The sequence below is a fragment of the Phocoena phocoena genome, chromosome 16, assembly GCF_963924675.1.
Source record: "Phocoena phocoena chromosome 16, mPhoPho1.1, whole genome shotgun sequence".
In the NCBI taxonomy this organism is placed as follows: domain Eukaryota; kingdom Metazoa; phylum Chordata; class Mammalia; order Artiodactyla; family Phocoenidae; genus Phocoena; species Phocoena phocoena.
Window position 1 is genome coordinate 5,782,125 of NC_089234.1, and position 18,279 is coordinate 5,800,403.

The 18,279-nt window shown below is 45.7% G+C and overlaps 1 protein-coding gene across 3 annotated transcripts in view; it reads left to right on the forward strand.

The window, feature by feature from the left end:
- The window catches only part of C16H10orf90 (chromosome 16 C10orf90 homolog), a 231,691-nt gene extending 221,556 nt beyond the window's left edge, over positions 1-10,135 (forward strand). For all 3 annotated transcript variants that reach the window (XM_065894516.1, XM_065894518.1, XM_065894517.1), the window contains 3 exons: positions 5,780-5,843; positions 9,811-9,910; positions 9,999-10,135. In XM_065894516.1, the coding sequence (XP_065750588.1) occupies positions 5,780-5,843; positions 9,811-9,910; positions 9,999-10,037 (203 nt within the window). In that variant the 3' untranslated portion in view covers positions 10,038-10,135. The remainder of the gene's footprint in view (positions 1-5,779; positions 5,844-9,810; positions 9,911-9,998) is intronic.
- The last annotated feature ends 8,144 nt before the right edge of the window (positions 10,136-18,279 follow it).

Below are 18,279 nucleotides of genomic sequence, written 5' to 3' on the forward strand. Positions count from 1 at the left end.
GAAAACCTGAAACCATTTCCTCTAAGATCAGGAACAAGAAAAGGATGTCCACTCTCGCCACTATTATTCAACACAGTTTTGGTAGTCCTAGCCACGGCAATCAGAGAAGAAAAAGAAATAAAAGGAATACAAATTGGAAAAGAAGAAGTAAAACTGTCCCTGTTTGCAGATGACATGATACTATACATAGAGAATCCTAAAGATGCCACCAGAAAACTACTAGAGCTAATCAATGAATTTGGTAAAGTTGCAGGATACAAAATTAATGCACGGAAATCTCTTGCATTCCTATACACTAATGATGAAAAATCAGAAAGAGAAATTAAGGAAACACTCCCATTTACCATTGCAAAAAAGGGAATAAAATACCTAGGAATAAACCTACCTAAGGAGAAAAAAGACCTGTATGCAGAAAACTATAAGACACAGATGAAAGAAATTAAAGATGATACAAACAGATGGAGAGATATACCATGTTCTTCGATTGCAAGAATCCACATTTTAAAAATGACTCCCCAAAGCAATCTACAGATTCAATGCAATCCCTATCAAACTACCACTGGCATTTTTCACAGAACTAGAACAAAAAATTTCACAACTTGCATGGAAACACAAAAGACCCCGAATAGCCAAAGCAGTCTTGAAAAAGAAAAATGGAGTTGTAGGAATCAGGCTCCCTGACTTCAGACTATACTACAAAGATACAGTAATCAAAACAGTATGGTACTGGCACAAAAAAAGAAATATGGATCAGTGGAACAGCCTAGAAATCCCAGAGCTAAACCCATGCACATATGGTCACCTTATTTTTGATAAAGGAACAAGAATATACAGTGGAGAAAAGACAGCCTCTTAAATAAGTGGTGCTGGGAAAACTGGACAGCTACATGTAAAAGAATGAAATTAGAACACTCCCTAACACCATACACACAAAAAAACTCCAAATGGATTAAAGACCTAAAGATAAGGCCAGACACTGTAAAACTCTTAGAGGAAAACATAGGCAGAACACTCTATGACATAAATCACAGCAAGATCCTTTTTGACCCACCTCCTAGAGAAATGGAAATAAAAACAAAAATAAACAAATGGGACCTAATGGAACTTCAGAGCTTTTGCACAGCAAAGGAAACCATAAACAAGACGAAAAGACAATCCTCAGAATGGGAGAAAATATTTGCAAATGAAGCAACTGACAAAGGATTAATCTCCAAAATATACAAGCAGCTCATGCAGCTCAATATCAAAAAAACAAGCAACCCAATCCAAAAATGGTCAGAAGGCCTAAATAGACATTTCTCCAAAGAAGACATACAGATTGCCAACAAACACATGAAAGCATGCCCAACATCACTAATCATTAGAGAAATGGAAATCAATACTACAATGAGGTATCACCTCACACCAGTTAGAATGGGCATCATCAGAAAATTTTCAAACACCAAATGCTGGAGAGGGTGTGGACCCAAGGGAGCCCTCTTGCACTGTTGGTGGGAATGTAAATTGATTCAGCCACTATGGAGAACAGTATGAAGGTTCTGTAAAAAAACTAAAAATAGAGCTACCATACAACCCAGCAATCCCACTACTGGGCATATACCCAGAGAAAACCATAATTCAAAGAGACACATGCACCCCAATGTTCTTTGCAGCACTATTTACAATAGCCAGGTCATGGAATCAACCTAAATGCCCATCGACAGACAAATGGATAAAGAAGATATGGTACATACATACAATGGAATATTACTCAGCCATAAAAAGGAACGAAATTGGGTCACTTGTAGAGACGTGGGTGGATCTAGAGACTGTCATACAGAGTGAAGTAAGTCAGAAAGAGAAAAATATCGTATACTAACACATATATGTGGAACCTAGAAAAATGGTACAGATGAACCGGTTTGCAGGGCAGAATTAGAGACACAGATGTAGAGAACAAACGTTTGGACACCAAGGGGGGAAAGTGGCAGTGGGGGGGGGGTGGCATGAATTGGGAGATTGGGATTGACATGTATACACTAATATTTATAAAATAGATAACTAATAAGAACGTGCTTATAAAAATAAATAAAATAAAATTCCAGAAAAAAAAAAACCCGCTTGGCTCTCCATCTCTTACTCTGGAGGAAAACTCAACAGACTTGCAAATCTCTTTAGTGGGCTTGCAAAACCCAGCACCGATGCTTCCTGTCACCTGCTGTTACAGAATGCAAGTTCGTGTGCCTGACCCAGTTAGGCCAAACAATACCGAAACATAGGGGTTTAATGCAGAGGAAGGTTTATTGCAGGGTTATTCAAGAGACGGTGGCTCATGCCCCCAAAAAGCCCAGACTCCCCAAAGGGTTTCAGCAAAGCCTTTTTAAAGGCAACCTGAGGGAGGGGCGTGGTTGGTTGTTGCAGATTTCCTGGTGTTGGAATCCTTTGTTCTTGTAGCTGTCAGTGTAGGTCGGGTCACGATGTTCCTGTAAACCTCCAACAAGACAAATGTTAGTCTCTGTTCTGCAACTTTTCATCTCTATATGAACAGAAAAGTATTATACCCTTATTAAAGGTCAGAGCCTTGAGAATGGGTTTTCCTGTCTATTTCAGGCTATAGGCAACATTCTTAACTCAGAGCAAAAGCAATGGAATACAAAGGTTCAAGTAAAAGAAACATTGCTGATATGGAGTCAGATTCGTTCTTCCCTATCACACGGCGCCCACTAGAATCATCGGAGATTCTGGTTCAGGTTCCAGTGCCCACGTGTGGGAATCGTGGTTAGACTCTGCAGGCGGTGGTAAGGTGTATAACCTGGGTGGAGAACCACAGTGCCTTTGCTTTTACTTCTACTCCTGGCCTGCCTTCTCATGCCCTCGTGCCCCCTCCCTCACACTGTATGTACTGTGTCCCCGATCCTTCCTCACTCTTCCCTCTACTGGCCCCCATGGCCGGCTCCTATGGTCATTTGGGTCATGGTTTAAATAACTCCTCCCTGAGGATAGTTCCTGACCACCCCGTTCCTCCTTGACCATGTGGCCATGATTCTTTTTCATCACAGCACCTACCTGATACTTTGTAGCTGGTTTGTTAATTATCTGACTCCTTCTTCAATAATGAAGTCTCATGGTGGCAGGATCTTATCATTTTTATTTTCTTCTGAGCATTCCCTGGAGGCATAGTAGTTGCTCATTAAATATAGGAGGCAGGAAGAAGGAAGAAGAGAAAGGGATTTTGGATTGGTCTCCTGGGAAATGGACCAACACGTGTCAGGGCGACCAAAAGGTGAAATCTGCAGCCACGGGTTGGTGGCCGTGTTCTGAGGTTGAGGGCATGTGTGGACAGGGCTGGACTCCAATGGACTGAAATCCAGCTCTGCCACTCACTCATTCACTGCATAAACCTGAGCAGGAAACCCTTGGCCCTTTGAACTTTGATTTTCCAACCCTAAAATACAAAAGAAATATGAGTATGTCACAGGTTTGGTGTGAAGATCTATGGCGATCCAATAAACACTAGCTGTTTATTATGCGTAGTAATGCTGACCCTCAGATGCCACCCTGCCCCCTCCCCTCTTCCTGCCGCTTTCCCTCTCATAGTGCCAAATAGGGTTCTTTTTACTCTAGCGAGGCTGGGAGCCATTAGCGACACACTTGATTATTTCAGACAACTTCCTCCAGGAAGGTAGAGCCTCGCTTTCTTCCTCTCTTCCATCCCATCCAGAAAGCATCCCCACTATCCGTCACATGGGCCTGGTGCTGTTGTGAAAACGCAGAAACAACAGCAGCCAGCGAGGTGCGGGGTGGAGCCCGCCAGCTGGGGTGGGCCCTCTTGGATACAGACATGCTTGTTTTGCACCTAACATGGGCTGCTGGGCCCAGCGGGCGGAGAAGAGTTCAGAAAACAAAACAGTGGAGGTGCCAGATAGCTCACGTTTGCTTTTGTTTCCTCTTGGAAGTAAGACCATAGCTTCATTGTGGTATCAGGTGCTCAAAAGAAACAAACCGAACCAAAATAAAAACAGAACTAACTTCTGAGGGGAGACCACATAAGATTGAACTGAGATTATAGAAATATTGTAAATGCACTTTGTAACATTTCTATTCCCTTGGGGTACCGTGCATCTGTTCACGTCACCCTTTCCCTAATCCTGAGTGGCTCCTGAGGAATGCTGGTGCAGACCCAGGGCGAAGTCTCTGTCAGAGGCTCCTTCTCCCTGCCTCAGTGGGGGTCTTCAGGCGGACGCGTATTTGCTTGTCCAAGACGCTGACTGCCTTAAGGTGACAGCCCATTTCTTTGGAATGCTGCTGGGATTTTCCTGAGGTCCTGGGCTCTGGCCGGGCCCTGTCTGGAGGGTGAGCAGAGGGCGGGCGCTGGGAGGCGTCTCTGCAGATCAGTCTTCATGGAGACATTGACTCTCCTGGTTCACACGGCCCAGTGCCTTTCCAAACACTGGGGACGTTTTCCCTTCCCTGGGAAAACTCTTCTGATTTCTTTCTCTTTTCTTCTATTTTTCCTTTGAATCTTGTCTCTGAAGTTGAATAATGGTGCCATCATTTTCTTTTATGTTTATAACCAGACAGAATACAAGTTCAGCCACTGTGTTGTTTCCATATTGTAAATCGGTAGCTATGTTACAGTTCCCCAGAGGGGAAGAGATAGATGTCTTCGTATCCACGCCTCTATCCCACCTTCTTGTATATTCCTGGAAAATTCGGTATATTCTCAAGCCTGAGAGATCTTCGGTGGCTCCACTGGAGTACTGAGCGAGGGCGGACAGGCCCAGGTGGGCGAGACTGATAGAAACATGGTGGAGTCTTGGCTGGGGGTCACAGGGAGCCCACTCTGCCACTCCATGATTGAAGGACATCGAGTCACCTGTCTGCTTGCGCTGAATGAAGGCATTGGAGCTGGTTACCGTCCAGGGGTTCCAGACAGTAGTGTGGTGGCTGTTCAGATGTATCCCCATGCAACAAGCACCCCCATGAAACATTTCTGTGTGCCAGCCTCTTGGCTAACCCATAGCGCTGAGAGTCTCATGGGGATTTCAGAGTTATCGCAAAAAGGTGTACACGGTTTATACACAGTTTTTGAAAAAACACAGACCATTTTCAGGCGTGCCATCTAAACATCCTTGTGATGAGCAATATGTACTTTCATTAAAAAAATTCCAGACTCAAAGTCACCTTTAGCCACCGTGTACTTTCTTAAAGGACACCAGACAGACATTACTCGTATGTTGTTGTCCATTACATTTTCTGACCTTGGAAAGGGCTAATCCCTCCATTAGAAAGGATGCAGAGGCCGAGCACCCTGATGGAGACTACAATTGTGAGCGAAAGCTCCAGCTCTGAAAGCGTTCTAGCAATTGTGGGAGATTGCCTTGTCCTCAGAGGCACCAGAAACCTAGTGTGGAGATTTTTTGTGGATGGGGTGACCTCACACCCAGGGCCCTGCACCCAGAGCGACACTGAAGCACATCTTCATGCCGCAGTGGCCCTACCCCAGTTAACTATGACTCTTCATTGCTAAATGCCGCAGGCAGAGGAGTCACTGACCGTAAAGTCTGTTAGATGTTAACCTTGAATTTCACGCCCATGTTTAACTGTTTGTCGATTTCAATACAACTGTGCGTGGTGTGTGTGTCTCCTGAGCCCTGCTGTGTTTGTAACAGACTGGGCTTAGATTAAGGATGGATGACAGAGAGTGAACTAAGTAAGCCCGCCATGATGTTTCTCTAGAAATGTGCAACATCGGTACCTTCTGAAATTAATCCTCTTTCCACTTTTTTTTTTTTTCCAGATAACTTGTTCAAACCGAAAGAAAGGTACATTTCAGAGAAGGAGATGCACATGCGATCTAGAAGGTACTTGATTATATCGTGTGCGGTCAAAAAAAGTGGGGGAGGAGGGAGGAGGGATGGCTTGATGGATCCAGGCACTGTCCAGCTGGGCCACTATTTCTAGGTCCACGTTTAAGTTCTGAGGTCTTCTTGGCCGTGGATTTGAAAAGCTGTGGCTGAAAGAAGTGAAGTTGTTGAATCGCGCCTCTGAATGCTAATGTCGTTCTTGGAAAAACCTTAGGAACGTGGTGGGTCTTGGATTCTGAGCCAGTCCTGTAATTGGTCTCTAAGAGATCCCCAGACTCATAACAGGAATGTTTCTGCACTTTCCCATCGTTGCTCTGGGCAGGTGCTGTTTGTCACTGTGCACCTTCGCAGGTAATTTTATGAGGAGGAGAGAAGCCAGGTCTCCTGAGGGCCTTGACAGTGGCAGAGCCTGGAGAAAAGCATCCAGGCTTGGAGGCCGATGGTACGTGGGGCCAGCGAAGCCACAGAGGGCCACGAGCCAGCCTCTTTGGCACCGCCTCGCCGGCGGGCTTGGCGGCCCTGCTGCCCGCAAACTCTCCCTGTCCTGCTTGGCTGGTTGCTATTCTAGATGCCCACTCGTTCTCACCAACACACAAAGGCTGCCATTCTTTCTGAGACCTGGCCTCCCAACCCAAATGTAATAACTTGACAGAGTTTGCCAAGTTCATCCAAGTAAAATGCCATTAGTTTATAATAAAGTATCTAGCACTGGGAGGACCTATAACAATTTAACCAAATTGATAGTACAACTTAGAGAAGCCATTAAAATAGGAAGAATACATTTCTCCCCACTCCAGGCGTAAAATCTCTGCTTTCCCATGATTATATTGTTTCCATGACAATTAGCCAACTTTGATTATCTGTAGGGAACCTCTTTGTAAATAAAAAAGTAAAAGTGAGGAGAAAGGGGACCATCCCATTAATGACCCAATGCGCAGCTTTCTAACTGGGGTTTTTAAAGGGCCACTGGGTTTCAAGACCTGCCGTTTGGGAAGTGCAAAGTTGTGTATACCTCATGCCAAAAGTATTCCTTTTTCAATTTGGTGGAAAATTCAGCCACATCTTCCCCTCCTGGTCCCTAAGTCCAGAGCTGCTATTATGGAGACTTGAAATTAAGATGTAGCTCTCAAAGCAGCATTCGTGGACAGAGTATCACCATATCATTCTACTGAGAGGAAACTGAGGCTCTGAGAGGACCGATGAGCAGAGTAATGCTGTTCCCCACATCATGGCTTCCCTGGCTGGAAGCCAGGTCTCCTCAGATGCGGTCGGTAACAGGACTTCCACTCTGCTCTGTGGGCTGTGCCCTGGGTGGGCTCAGACCCCGGTTCTCAGACCTCACGCACCCACAGAATCACGCTGGAGCTTCCTTTTCTTTTGTATTCTTTGTTATCAGTTATATTATTAAATTACATTTTCATTTTAAAAAATTCAAACAGAGGAGAGAGAGCTGAAGTCCCTCATGACTGAGTGGCCCCCCTCCTGCCCCACCTCCCAGCCTTGTACTTTCTCCAGAGACACCACAGTTATCAGCATCCTATATATCGTTTCAGGCCTTTCTCTCTGCCTGAAAATAGACGTTTATGTGTACGTCTATTTAGACGTACAAATTAGATAACTATTTAGTATCTTAGCCATAAATGGGATCGTGCTATATACAATATTATCTTTCTGTAGCTTGCTTCTTTTACTTTGTGTCTGTGAGGTCTTTTTCTATGTCAGAAGACATGGATGATTTTCCTCATTGATGCAGAGTGGTCCATTGTACAAATGTGCCGTAATTTATTGAGGATGTTGCAGCAGAAGCTCCAGGGCTGAGGCCTAGGAATTTTTATCCTAAACTCCCCACAAGATCAGATGGTCAAGATCGGGAAGATGCCTGTCTATGGATCCAGAAGGATTTCCACTGTGGAGCTTTGGGACATGTCAGATTTCCTACTGACCCTGACAGACTTCTCCTGGTCCCCTCTAGAACTGCTCTTCGATTTGGCAGTCGTGTGTTCATTTAGATCATGTCGATGCCCTCAGTGTGCCAGGCACTGTGCCGTGTGCCAGCAATTCCCAGGTCACTCTACACTACATGACTGGGGAACAGTGTTGCATGAAGTCAGACAGACCGAGGCCGGACTCCCAGCCCCTCGTTCACCAGCCGAGGGATGCCACTGGCCTCCTGACCTCGCTGGGGATGGGTTCCTCACTCCCATAACAGCAGGACACTGGATGGTGTCTCTTCCAACTGTCGTGAGGGCTACCCGGGAAAATTCATGTCAGATGATTAGCCTAGTAAGGAACCCTCTCGCACTGTTGGTGGGAATGTAAATTGGTGCAGCCGCTATGGAGAACAGTATGGAGGTTCCTTTAAAAACTAAAAACAGAACTACCATATGCTCCAACCATCCCACTTCTGAGCATATATTGAGAGAAAACCATAATTCGAAAAGACACATGCACCCCAATGTTCATTGCAGCACTATTTACAATAGCCAGGATGTGGAAGCAGCCTCAGTGTCCATTGACAGACGAATGGATAAAGAAGACGTGGTCTACATATACAATGGAATATTACTCGGCCCTAAAAAAGAATGAAATAGTGCCATTTGCAGCAACATGGATGGACCTAGAGATGATCATACTAAGTGAAGTAGGTCAGACAGAGAAAGACAGATATCATATGATATCAGTTATGTGTGGAATCTAAAAAAGTAATGATACAAATGAACTTATTTGCAAAACAGAAAGACCCACAGACGTAGAAATCAAACTTATGGTTACCAAAGGGGGAAGGGCGGGAAGGGTAAATTAGGAGTTTGGGATTAACGCATACACACTACTATATATAAAATAGATAACCAACAAGGACCTACTGTATAGCACAGGGAACTAGAATCAATACTTTGTAATAATCTGTAAAGGAAAAGAATCTGAAAAATAATATATATGTATATGTAAAACTGAATCACTGTACACCTGAAACTAACATAACATTGTAAATCAGCTATATTTCAATAAAAAATAGATAAAAATTTTTAAAAGGTAAATCCATAAAAAGATTATTAGCCTAGTGCCCTATAACCAAGACAATGTCACCTGCTAATATTGTCATCATCAATACTTGTATAGTTTGTAATTATTATTTTAAGAGGGCAACATGTTAAACAAATTTTGTCTGGCTTTCACACATGAGAGAAAATAAAACAAGAGATGTTAATCCAAGTGCCACGTGTACAGCACCCCAAAAGCTCAGGCTACAGTGTCTCCTCTGTGTCTATGGATTCCAGCAGAAATCTTGTTTGGCATCAGTACATAAACAATTTCTGCAGGGAAGTAAGAAGAAAGGGCCCAGAAGAAGGGTCCCTCAGGCCCTGCTTGTGTCTTGGAAGCTGCTAATTTTACACCAGGACAAGAACATAATATCGATACATATGCCTGAGAGGTATTTGGAAACAGCTTAATTAGGAATGCAGTAGATAAAGAGGCAGACACACACATATTTTATGTGTGTGTCATTCCAGTACAATTCCTGCTACTTCCATTGATTCGCTGCTCCTTTTCTAAGTCATAGGGAGACAAAAATAGAGTGGCGAAAAGGTATTAGGTATTTGGTAAAAGGTAAGTTTACACTCAGAGTGGCAAAGCATAGGTCTAGAATCTCTCATTTTACAAGCAAGTGGTTAATTATCGTAGAAGATGGAGAGACAAGAAAAGTAACTTCTGATTAAACACCCGGCCTCTCCAGCTTTGCCCTGGGTGGGGCTCCATCTGCTGCGTGGCCCCTGCCTGGGCAGTCCCATCTGGAGATGGTCAGGGGAGCCCCGGATCTTGGGGTCTCCCAGATGCGAGGTGACCCATATGCAGCTGATCGTCCCTTTGAAATGGAAGAGCCTGCTGACAAGAGAGGACACAGATCCACAGCAGACACACGCTATCTCGCTACCATTCAGAATGTTTTCTGAATCTGTTTCAGAATCTATAATAACTTGCCGGAAGTTAGAAAGAAAAAAGAAGAACAAAAGAAAAGGGTGATCTTACAGAGTAACAGACTCCGGGCCGAAGTCTTCAAAAAGGTAATGGCCCGGCCGCCAGCAGGTGTGACGTGTGTGTGGTGCCCAGATGCTGACTCTGAACTTGACTTCTTTGTCTCTAATTCCCTAGCAATTACTGGACCAGCTCCTTCAAAGGAACGCAGTCTAACCACAGGCTGCCCTGCTGACCCTCTACCTGGACCTGGGATGACTTCAAACGCTGGATAAGCCATTAAACTTACCATTATCTTCATGACGTGAAATACTGATTTTACTTTTGATTTTTCTTTTTCATAAAGGAAAGCATAGCTTCCTGAATTGCTGACCCAAACCAAGCAGAAACAAAAACCCTTGAGGAAATGGATCATCAGACCGCAGTGGGGTAATCAACTCAACTGAACCCACTCGCTACGGTCCCTTCATTTTTTTTTTTTTACTTCTGAATTTTATCTTTTGCTTCTGGTTTTTCCCCCTACCATTTCCACTCAGGCAGAAAGGTCTTCTATGCTCAAGTGGGCTTAGATCCCTGGGAGCTGGGTTTTTTTTTTTTTTCATCAAATTTCTAGGACCTAAAATACATCACTTTCAAAATACCAATCTCAACTTCTGCCAGTTCTGCAAACCCCAAATTTGGGGATATCACACAGTGTGTTTGCAACCTCTCTGGGTGTGTGTGCCATGAAATACTGAAGGCAAACTTTGGAACTAGGCGGGCGCTCTGCAGGGGCTGGGGACAAGTGACCTGTTTCTTGGTGACCTGGGGTGATCAAAGCGGCCCTCACTACTCCCACCCTACTCCCAGGACCTGCCTTTGTTTAGCAAAAGAGCCTATTTCCATGGAAGCCATGAGGGCAGAATTGGCTGAAAAAGGTTGTAGGTAACTTCAGTGTTTTCTGTAAACCCTCCAGCCCCCAAAAAGAGCTGTGTTGCTGAAAACGGCCTGATGGCTCCAACTCTAACGTTTGTTCCTCCAAACAATTACAATGTCCATTATTTATAAATGTGTGTTGGGGGAGTGAAGAGCAATAGCTTTATCAAAAATGGAAATAAATGCAATTATTACAAAAATTAAAGTATTGCTCTTTTCCGTGTTCTGTGTTATGAGCAAAGCAGCCAGTACAGATGGTGCTCAGAGAGAAATGTCACCGAGGTCCGGTGGGGACCTCTGACCTGCGCCCGTGCCACCTTCTGACCATCACAGCCCCCAGGTCAGGGCCCTTGTTCTTCCCGATGCCTGGGGAGAAGGTTTTCCCCAGAGAGCTGGCATGAGAGGTGTCGGGATGTTGTTGAGAGCAAAGTTAGGATTCTGAAGTCCCCACATCTCACTAGGAATCTCCCCGGGAATGAGAAGGCAGTTTAGGGGATTAGGCAGGAGCCCTGGTGACACTTCTGTCCCTTTCCCTCCTCCCACGGCTGCATGCACCAGCCCCTCTTCCTGGAATGCCTTTCCTCTGCATATCTGCTGGAAAACTATTTGAAAGCTCAGCCTGAGTTCTCTCCTGTCACGTCTCCTCTGCCCTGCCCTCGGTATGGATGGGCACTTCACTCTGGGTGCACGTGGCATCAGAACCTGTGCCGTGTTGCCCAGCAAGATGGTCTGACCATATGCCACCATGAGTGGAGACTCTGGATTCACGTCTTGGCTGCGCTGTGCCCTGGTCTGTGGCTGTAGGCAAGTGTATCAGTCTGGACCCCTCAGGAGAGAGGAACCTCACAGCGACGTGAACAGGGAAGTTTAATGTACATGGTTATAAACCATAAGAGGGGATTGGAGTGATGCGGGATTGGCTACTGAGCAGTAAAGAGAACTCAAAAGAATACAGGTGGGAATAGCAGTTAAAGGAGCAGTGCTGCCCCGAGGACAAGTACTCCCCAGGCTCCTGGGCGAAGATCTAGATATTGTTGGAAACTGTCTCCTTGGAGGCACTCTGCTACAGTACCACCTGAGGGAGGTGCTGGGGTAGGCAGCTGGCCACCGAGTGCCGCCAGTAGCTTGACCTGCAGGAACCGGGTGGGTGGATGGGGGGGGTGCACGTTTGCAGGCACCTTGAGCCACTGTCCCTGGTGTGGGAACCATGCCCTTCTCCTCCTGCAGTGTCTCCCCCGCTCCCTCTACTGGCAAAGCATGGCAGTGTGCCAGCAGGTAGAGGGGAAACATTGCAAGGGCCTGGATCCATTTGAACAGAGAAGGCAAAAAGGCTGCCTTTGGAGGTGTGGGATGATAAACCGACTGGTGTGGCCAGTTATTTAACCTTGCCTCAGTTTGCTTATCTATCAAATGGAGATAGGTTTGTTATAGGAATGGAATAAGCCAGTGTGAGTTGAGTGCTTAGAAGGGTACCTGGCCCAAAGCAAATAGCCTGGGTGTGTCCTGTCATAGGTACATTGATGTGGAAGTACGGTGTCCTGATAAACCCTGAGCACAGAGCCAGCAGTTGTTCATTCTCATAACCCCTTAGCTTGGCACTGAGAAGATGCACCAAAAAGACGGTTGAATTTGCAGGCGTTGCTACAGCAAAAATCAGTCGTACAAACTGGACGCTTTGCAAAGTGTTGTCTCTCAAGCTCTTCTCACTCTTAGAAACAATTTCAACAGCATGGTTAGGCTTGCCCTTAAGCTTAATTCGGCTTTTGTGAAATTACTAGGCCTCTTCCGGATTTGTTTTTTCACCGAATCTGATATTAGTTTAGGGCAGTCTTTCTTGGGTAGCTGTCCTGCCACACCTTTTTCTTATTTTTCTTTAATATCTTCAGAGAGTTTCCAAAGCTTTCCCTAACCAATAATTTGAATTCAGGGCCCACCACTTCTAGACAGTTCGGTGACACTTTCTAAAAAGTGGATTTATGTGAGCTAACATCTAAATATCTCAGAATGCCTTGATGGAGCCAGCTTTCAACAATGTCCACGAAGGGCTTCCCCCCTCTTTGCAAACCTGATGCCAAGTGTTTAAATCAAAAGAATAAGTCAAAGCCCACCTGAGATTAAATGCCACTGAATAATGTATTTCTTAGGACAGTCTTAGCTAAGGTGCCTGGAGTAAGTAGTGGGTAGGAATATACGCTGTCTGGCTTGAGCCGGGCTTCCCTCTGGACAAGGCTGCAAATTAAAGTTTTGGTTTCCGCTCGACTGATTTCTTCTCTATTATCGTAGTTGTTGTTTTTTCTGTTTTTGAATGCTGATGAGTGAATTTCAGGTATCCGGCATTTCTTTTCTGTTATAATGAGGTTGTAACAGAAATATAATAATGTTATAATAAATATGGATGTAAAGGTTTGAATCATAATAGCTGTCCCTATAGTTCTGTCAGGAATTGGTCACCCACGTGCTGGATTCTCTTATTAAAATCAGGCTTCGGGAAAGAGTAGGGTTTTGAAATTCTAAGTAGAATTTATCATTGTAACTTCAATAATCAAATTCTGTCCTAGAGCTGATTTCTTTTTTTTTTTTTTTTTTTTTTTTGCGGTACGCGGGCCTCTCACTGTTGTGGCCTCTCCCGTTGCGGAGCACAGGCTCCGGACGCGCAGGCTCAGCGGCCATGGCTCACGGGCCCAGCCGCTCCGCGGCATGTAGGGTCTTCCCGGACCGGGGCACGAACCCGTGTCCCCTGCATCGGCAGGCGGACCCTCAACCGCTGCGCCACCAGGGAAGCCCATAGAGCTGATTTCCTTACCACTAAGTTTGTTTGGGTTCTGGCATGGAGCAATCCTTCAATGATAATGCAAGTAGCAGGAGTTAAAGTTTTGTAGCTGGTATTTGTGAGCTCGGACCAGGCAACATTTGGAATCATTTGAGATGGACAGACCAGACGGTCCCAGCACCAGCCTGCCTTCCCGTGGTCTCCATGACTTCACGTCAAAGGAGAAATGCCTATTTTGGTGATTTGTCCTCTCTGCCAGCTGGATATGGAATAAGGGGAAAACAATTGTCTGGGTTTTTTTTAGCCAGCGTCTATTGCCAATCCAACTTCCTGGAAGCTGTGTGCTCCCTGGGTGAGTCAGCAAATGCTTGCTCAGATGAAACAAGGCTCATTGAAAGAACTATTTGCGAAACAACCAATTGTTGAAGAGCGTCTGAAAATCCTATTCCCTCAGAAGTCCTCCCACGTCAGCACTTGTCGGTATAAAAGTTGCAGGCCGTGGACCTGGTCTCCAACCATATCAAGTGGCCAACGGTCTGAGCATGAGGCAGATCAGATGCAGAACAAGAGGAAGGGGATGTGCGGCCACCTCGCCCCACTGGAGTGTCTCTGACAGCAGGGACAGGCGGGTTCTGGGTTAAGGAAGTACGAACGTGATGGCAAAAACAAAAAGGATTCACTGTGGGTTTGTGTGAGAGTGTGGGCATGTGTATTAAAAGCAAAGGAAATGATCTGTGAAGTGATTAAAATGAGTCTATCAGCAGATGGTTCTCCGTTACAGAGTTCACTGTATTTGTACTTTCGTCAATACTTGATAATGACCCACGAATGTCTAGCTAAATAGAAACCTTTTGGAATCGGCTGTCCCTGAGCTGAACGAGCCACCCCAAGGGCTGAAACACTTTGGAAGTCGCTCCAGCCTCCTCTGTCCCCCGTGGACACGATGTCTCCCACTTCGTTGGAGAGCAGGCTGTCAGAAACTTCCCTGAGAATCCACGGCCCGTCTCCCCACCGTCAGGCTGCTGGTCTGGGAGAGGCGGGCTCCTCCGCGCAGATGTTTTCTCCACATGGAGCATAGTGACGATATTGGCACGTTGCCCCCCCAAATGGAGGGTTTCTTTCAAGTCCGTCGGCTGCCTTAGGCAGAGTTCTGATGCCGGGACCCCAAGAGACTGTATGAGGTAGTTGTCTGGGGTGTGCGTAGGGGGGCAGGCGTTGAAATCCTTCCCGTTTCTCTTGCTTCTCTAAGAAGGTTTTCACATCCGCTTCAGGGCGGCTGCTGTTACCTGCCAGACTGCAGCCGGAAACGTGACTTCAAGCAGTGGTCTTTCTCTCAGATCTTCACACATCAGGACCTTGACAAAGGGGTCGGGGGTGGGGAGACTTGCCTTGCCTCTAGGACCTTCAAAAAGGCTGGCTTGTTCTTGTCAAAGCTTAAAAGGGAAGAGAAAGAAGTTTTGGGGTCTAGCTTGCAGCTGGGGAAAAACAATTAAGGATTTCTTTAAATCTTTTGGATGAGACAACGCCAAGCGTGAAAGACATAGGAAAAATGTCCTGTGGATGACTTTCCGAGCATCCTCCCTTTGTGCAAATAGCTGAACTTTGCTGACATGCCTGAAATGGGGCAACAGCTGTAACTGACATCAGAGGAAAGATATTACAACCGTTACCCATGTTAACTGCATACAACGTGTGATATCTTTTCATCAGAGCCGACGGGGCCGCCTGCCTTACTTGCCCACTGATGTCAGCAAGAGGGAAATTATAAATCTTTTCACTGCTGCCTATTTATAAAGAAATAAACCCACACTGTGTGTTAAATCCACTGTGGTTCCTCGCGACTGTTGTTATTACACGGATACTGAAGGAATTAGCGATGATCCACTTAACGGTTATGTGTTGCCAAATGTGTGCTTACCATTAAAAGCTATTGAGCTCACGTACAGAATTTTTGTGTTTGTTTTTGTTTAAAAATATACCTGGAGGCTGCTTGGGCCAGATTTAATTATTATATGCTGACATAATTATAATTCCAAGTCTTTCTCTCTCAGTTGAAACGTTTATTAAATCAAAATGACAAAATAATCCAGGATATTTTTCTGGGTTTTTGGTAGCCCGTGACATTTCATTAGCAAGGCTAAGCCTACGTCTCTATGATGGATAAGAAAGATTTGTGCATGGATTAAACTGGGGTGTGTAGACATCAATATTTCTAGATGGTGAAATTGATTCTAATTGGTGATATATGCTTTTGCGGAATTCGTTTCAGATTGGGGTGTTTCAACCCTAATTCTCAATTAGCAGTCAAGCAAGATTCCTCTACCTCCCAGCCCCCGCCCCACACGAAGTGGCCTTGGATTGGTCGACAGTAAGCATCCTCCGAACAGAAAAGAGGAGAGCTTGAACAGAAAACTGCTGAACCCAGGATCCCATCCAAGTGTTTCCAAAAATGATAGCTTAGAATTTCTTCTTTTTTTTGAGTGGTAACCACGTGTCACACAGGGAGACATTTTCCCTCTATCCATCTTAGGTTCTCAGGGCTCTGTAACAAAAAACAGACTAAGAAGACCAAGACAAACAAGTTTATTAACATGTAGTCTCATATACACATGGGAAGAACTCAGGGGTGAGTAAAACAGTCTCAGATCTGCTTTCAGGTCCTCAGATAGCAATGGACCCGTTACTGACTGAATGTTTGTAACTCCACAAACTCACTTTGTGAAGCCTTCACTCCCTGTGGCTGTATTTGGAGATGGAGCATCTATAGAAATAATTAAGGCTAAGTGAGGTCACGCGAGGGTGGGGCCCTGATCCGGCAGGACTAGTGTCCTTATAAGAAGAGATGGCAGAGGGCTGGCACTCTGCGTCTCCGAGGGCACAAGGAAGAGGTCGTGTGAGCACACAACAAGAGAGCGGCCGCCTGCAAGCCAAGGGAAGAGACCTTGAAGTGAAACATACCTTGCCGGCACCTTGATCTTGGACTTCTCAGCCTCCAGAAATGTGACAGATTTACGTTAGAAAAGCCCCTCAGTATGTGGTATCTCATATGGCAGCCCGAGTAGACTAAGACAGGACCCTTGCTGTCCTCTGCATCCACGCTGTTCCTTGCCTGTTCTACCGGCATCTGCTATCCAAGTCCATAGCAGGTGAGCTCTCTGAGCTTGAGCCGCGGCTTTGCCTCTCGGTGGGTGTCAAGCCAATAGGCACAACCAAGCCAAAGACTGGGAGAAGGAAGGATTTATTATTACTTGCAGCAAGTAAGGAGAACACTGGGGATCCTTCCTAAAGCAGAGTCTCCCAGAACAGCAAAATTGGGGAAGTTTTAAGCTAAAAGTATGTGCATATTCATGAGGGGGCTTGCGCAGAGGAGAATTCAGCCTAGAATTGGGGCAAAGGTCCACAGGGTCCAAGCTTTAGTTGACTGAAGTCAGGAGGGTCAAGTCATCATTCTGTCCTGGGGGCCTTTGTTCCCGCAGAACTCAAAGATATATTGTCATGTATATATATCCCTTGAGGAGGCCCAAGGACTCTGTTTTATCACTGCAGTCTTATTTGACTGACTTTTCTCCTGTTCAAGGGCAAGCCTTGCAGCCAGGCTGAGATCAAAAAATGGCTTAGGCCAAAATGAGTTCTTTTATGTCAAGAAAGCCATTCCTGCTTCTCTTTCTCCAGGGACCCCTAACCTATCTGCTTACACGGTGACTCCCCTAGACCCCCAGTCCCGGTGCTCTGCATCCCTTGTCTACAAGGGCACTTTGCTCTCACTGGCATAACTCCCTTGCTAGTTTGCCAATCAGTACCATTAGCTTCCCTGTCTACCCATGGAGCATACAGGAACTTCCCAACACCTTCCTGCATGCCCCATGGAAAGGTCTGGAAACACGCTGGAGAAACAAAGCCCTTCTTCTGTCCAAACTAGAGGAAGTGGATTTCTCCTCTGTGTTGTATTCTAGATTTCCTCTGCCTCTGACATATAGATAGATAATCTCCAAGATCAAGTCTCTTAGGTGGAGCCCTTGCCATGCTAATGAAACCCAAGGAATTCTGAAAATTACCGTCTCCTCCCCCACAGAGCTTGGCTTTCAAGACTGTTGTCTCATGAAATATATTGAGAGAGTGGGTTTCAGGGCTCAAGTTGCTCCAGGGTCTCTTTTTGTTTTCTGAGATGTCGCCATTCCTTTCTTTCCTGGGGGAAAAAAGTCTCAAGGCTAATGAACAGACACATTGACAAATGCACATTTCACATGGGCGGGTAGGTGGGTAGGCTTCTGACTGGACTGGCTTCCTTTTAATAGGAGGTGGAGTGGTGGTCTGTGTGTGCATGCGTGTGGGCTAGGGGGCGGAGACAGTTTCTAAGTCAGATAAGCATGGACTGTTATGATGTTAAAATCACTCTTAAAAATCCCTAAGTGCTCTCTGTAAGGCAGACTAACTTCTCTCCATGCTCTGAAACAGATCGATTGAGCACCAGCTAAAGAAACCGGCATGTTTAGGGGATGTGATACACACAAAGTTTCTTTTAAAATGACTAGAATCCCACTCAGCACAGTGAGGCGAGACCAGGGATTCCCACCTCCCGTCGGGTCCCCCAGCAGGGCAGAGGCCTGGGGCATCACCCCTTGCTGTTTAAATTGTTCCCCTCCCTCCTCTGAGCTGGCCTCTGAATTAAGAAAAGCCCGTGAGTGTGGTGTGACCCCCGGAATAATCTCCATTTTACATCAGGAAGTGGAGTAAGCGTGGGAGGACGGTGTAAGTGGCCCAGGTAATTTCATG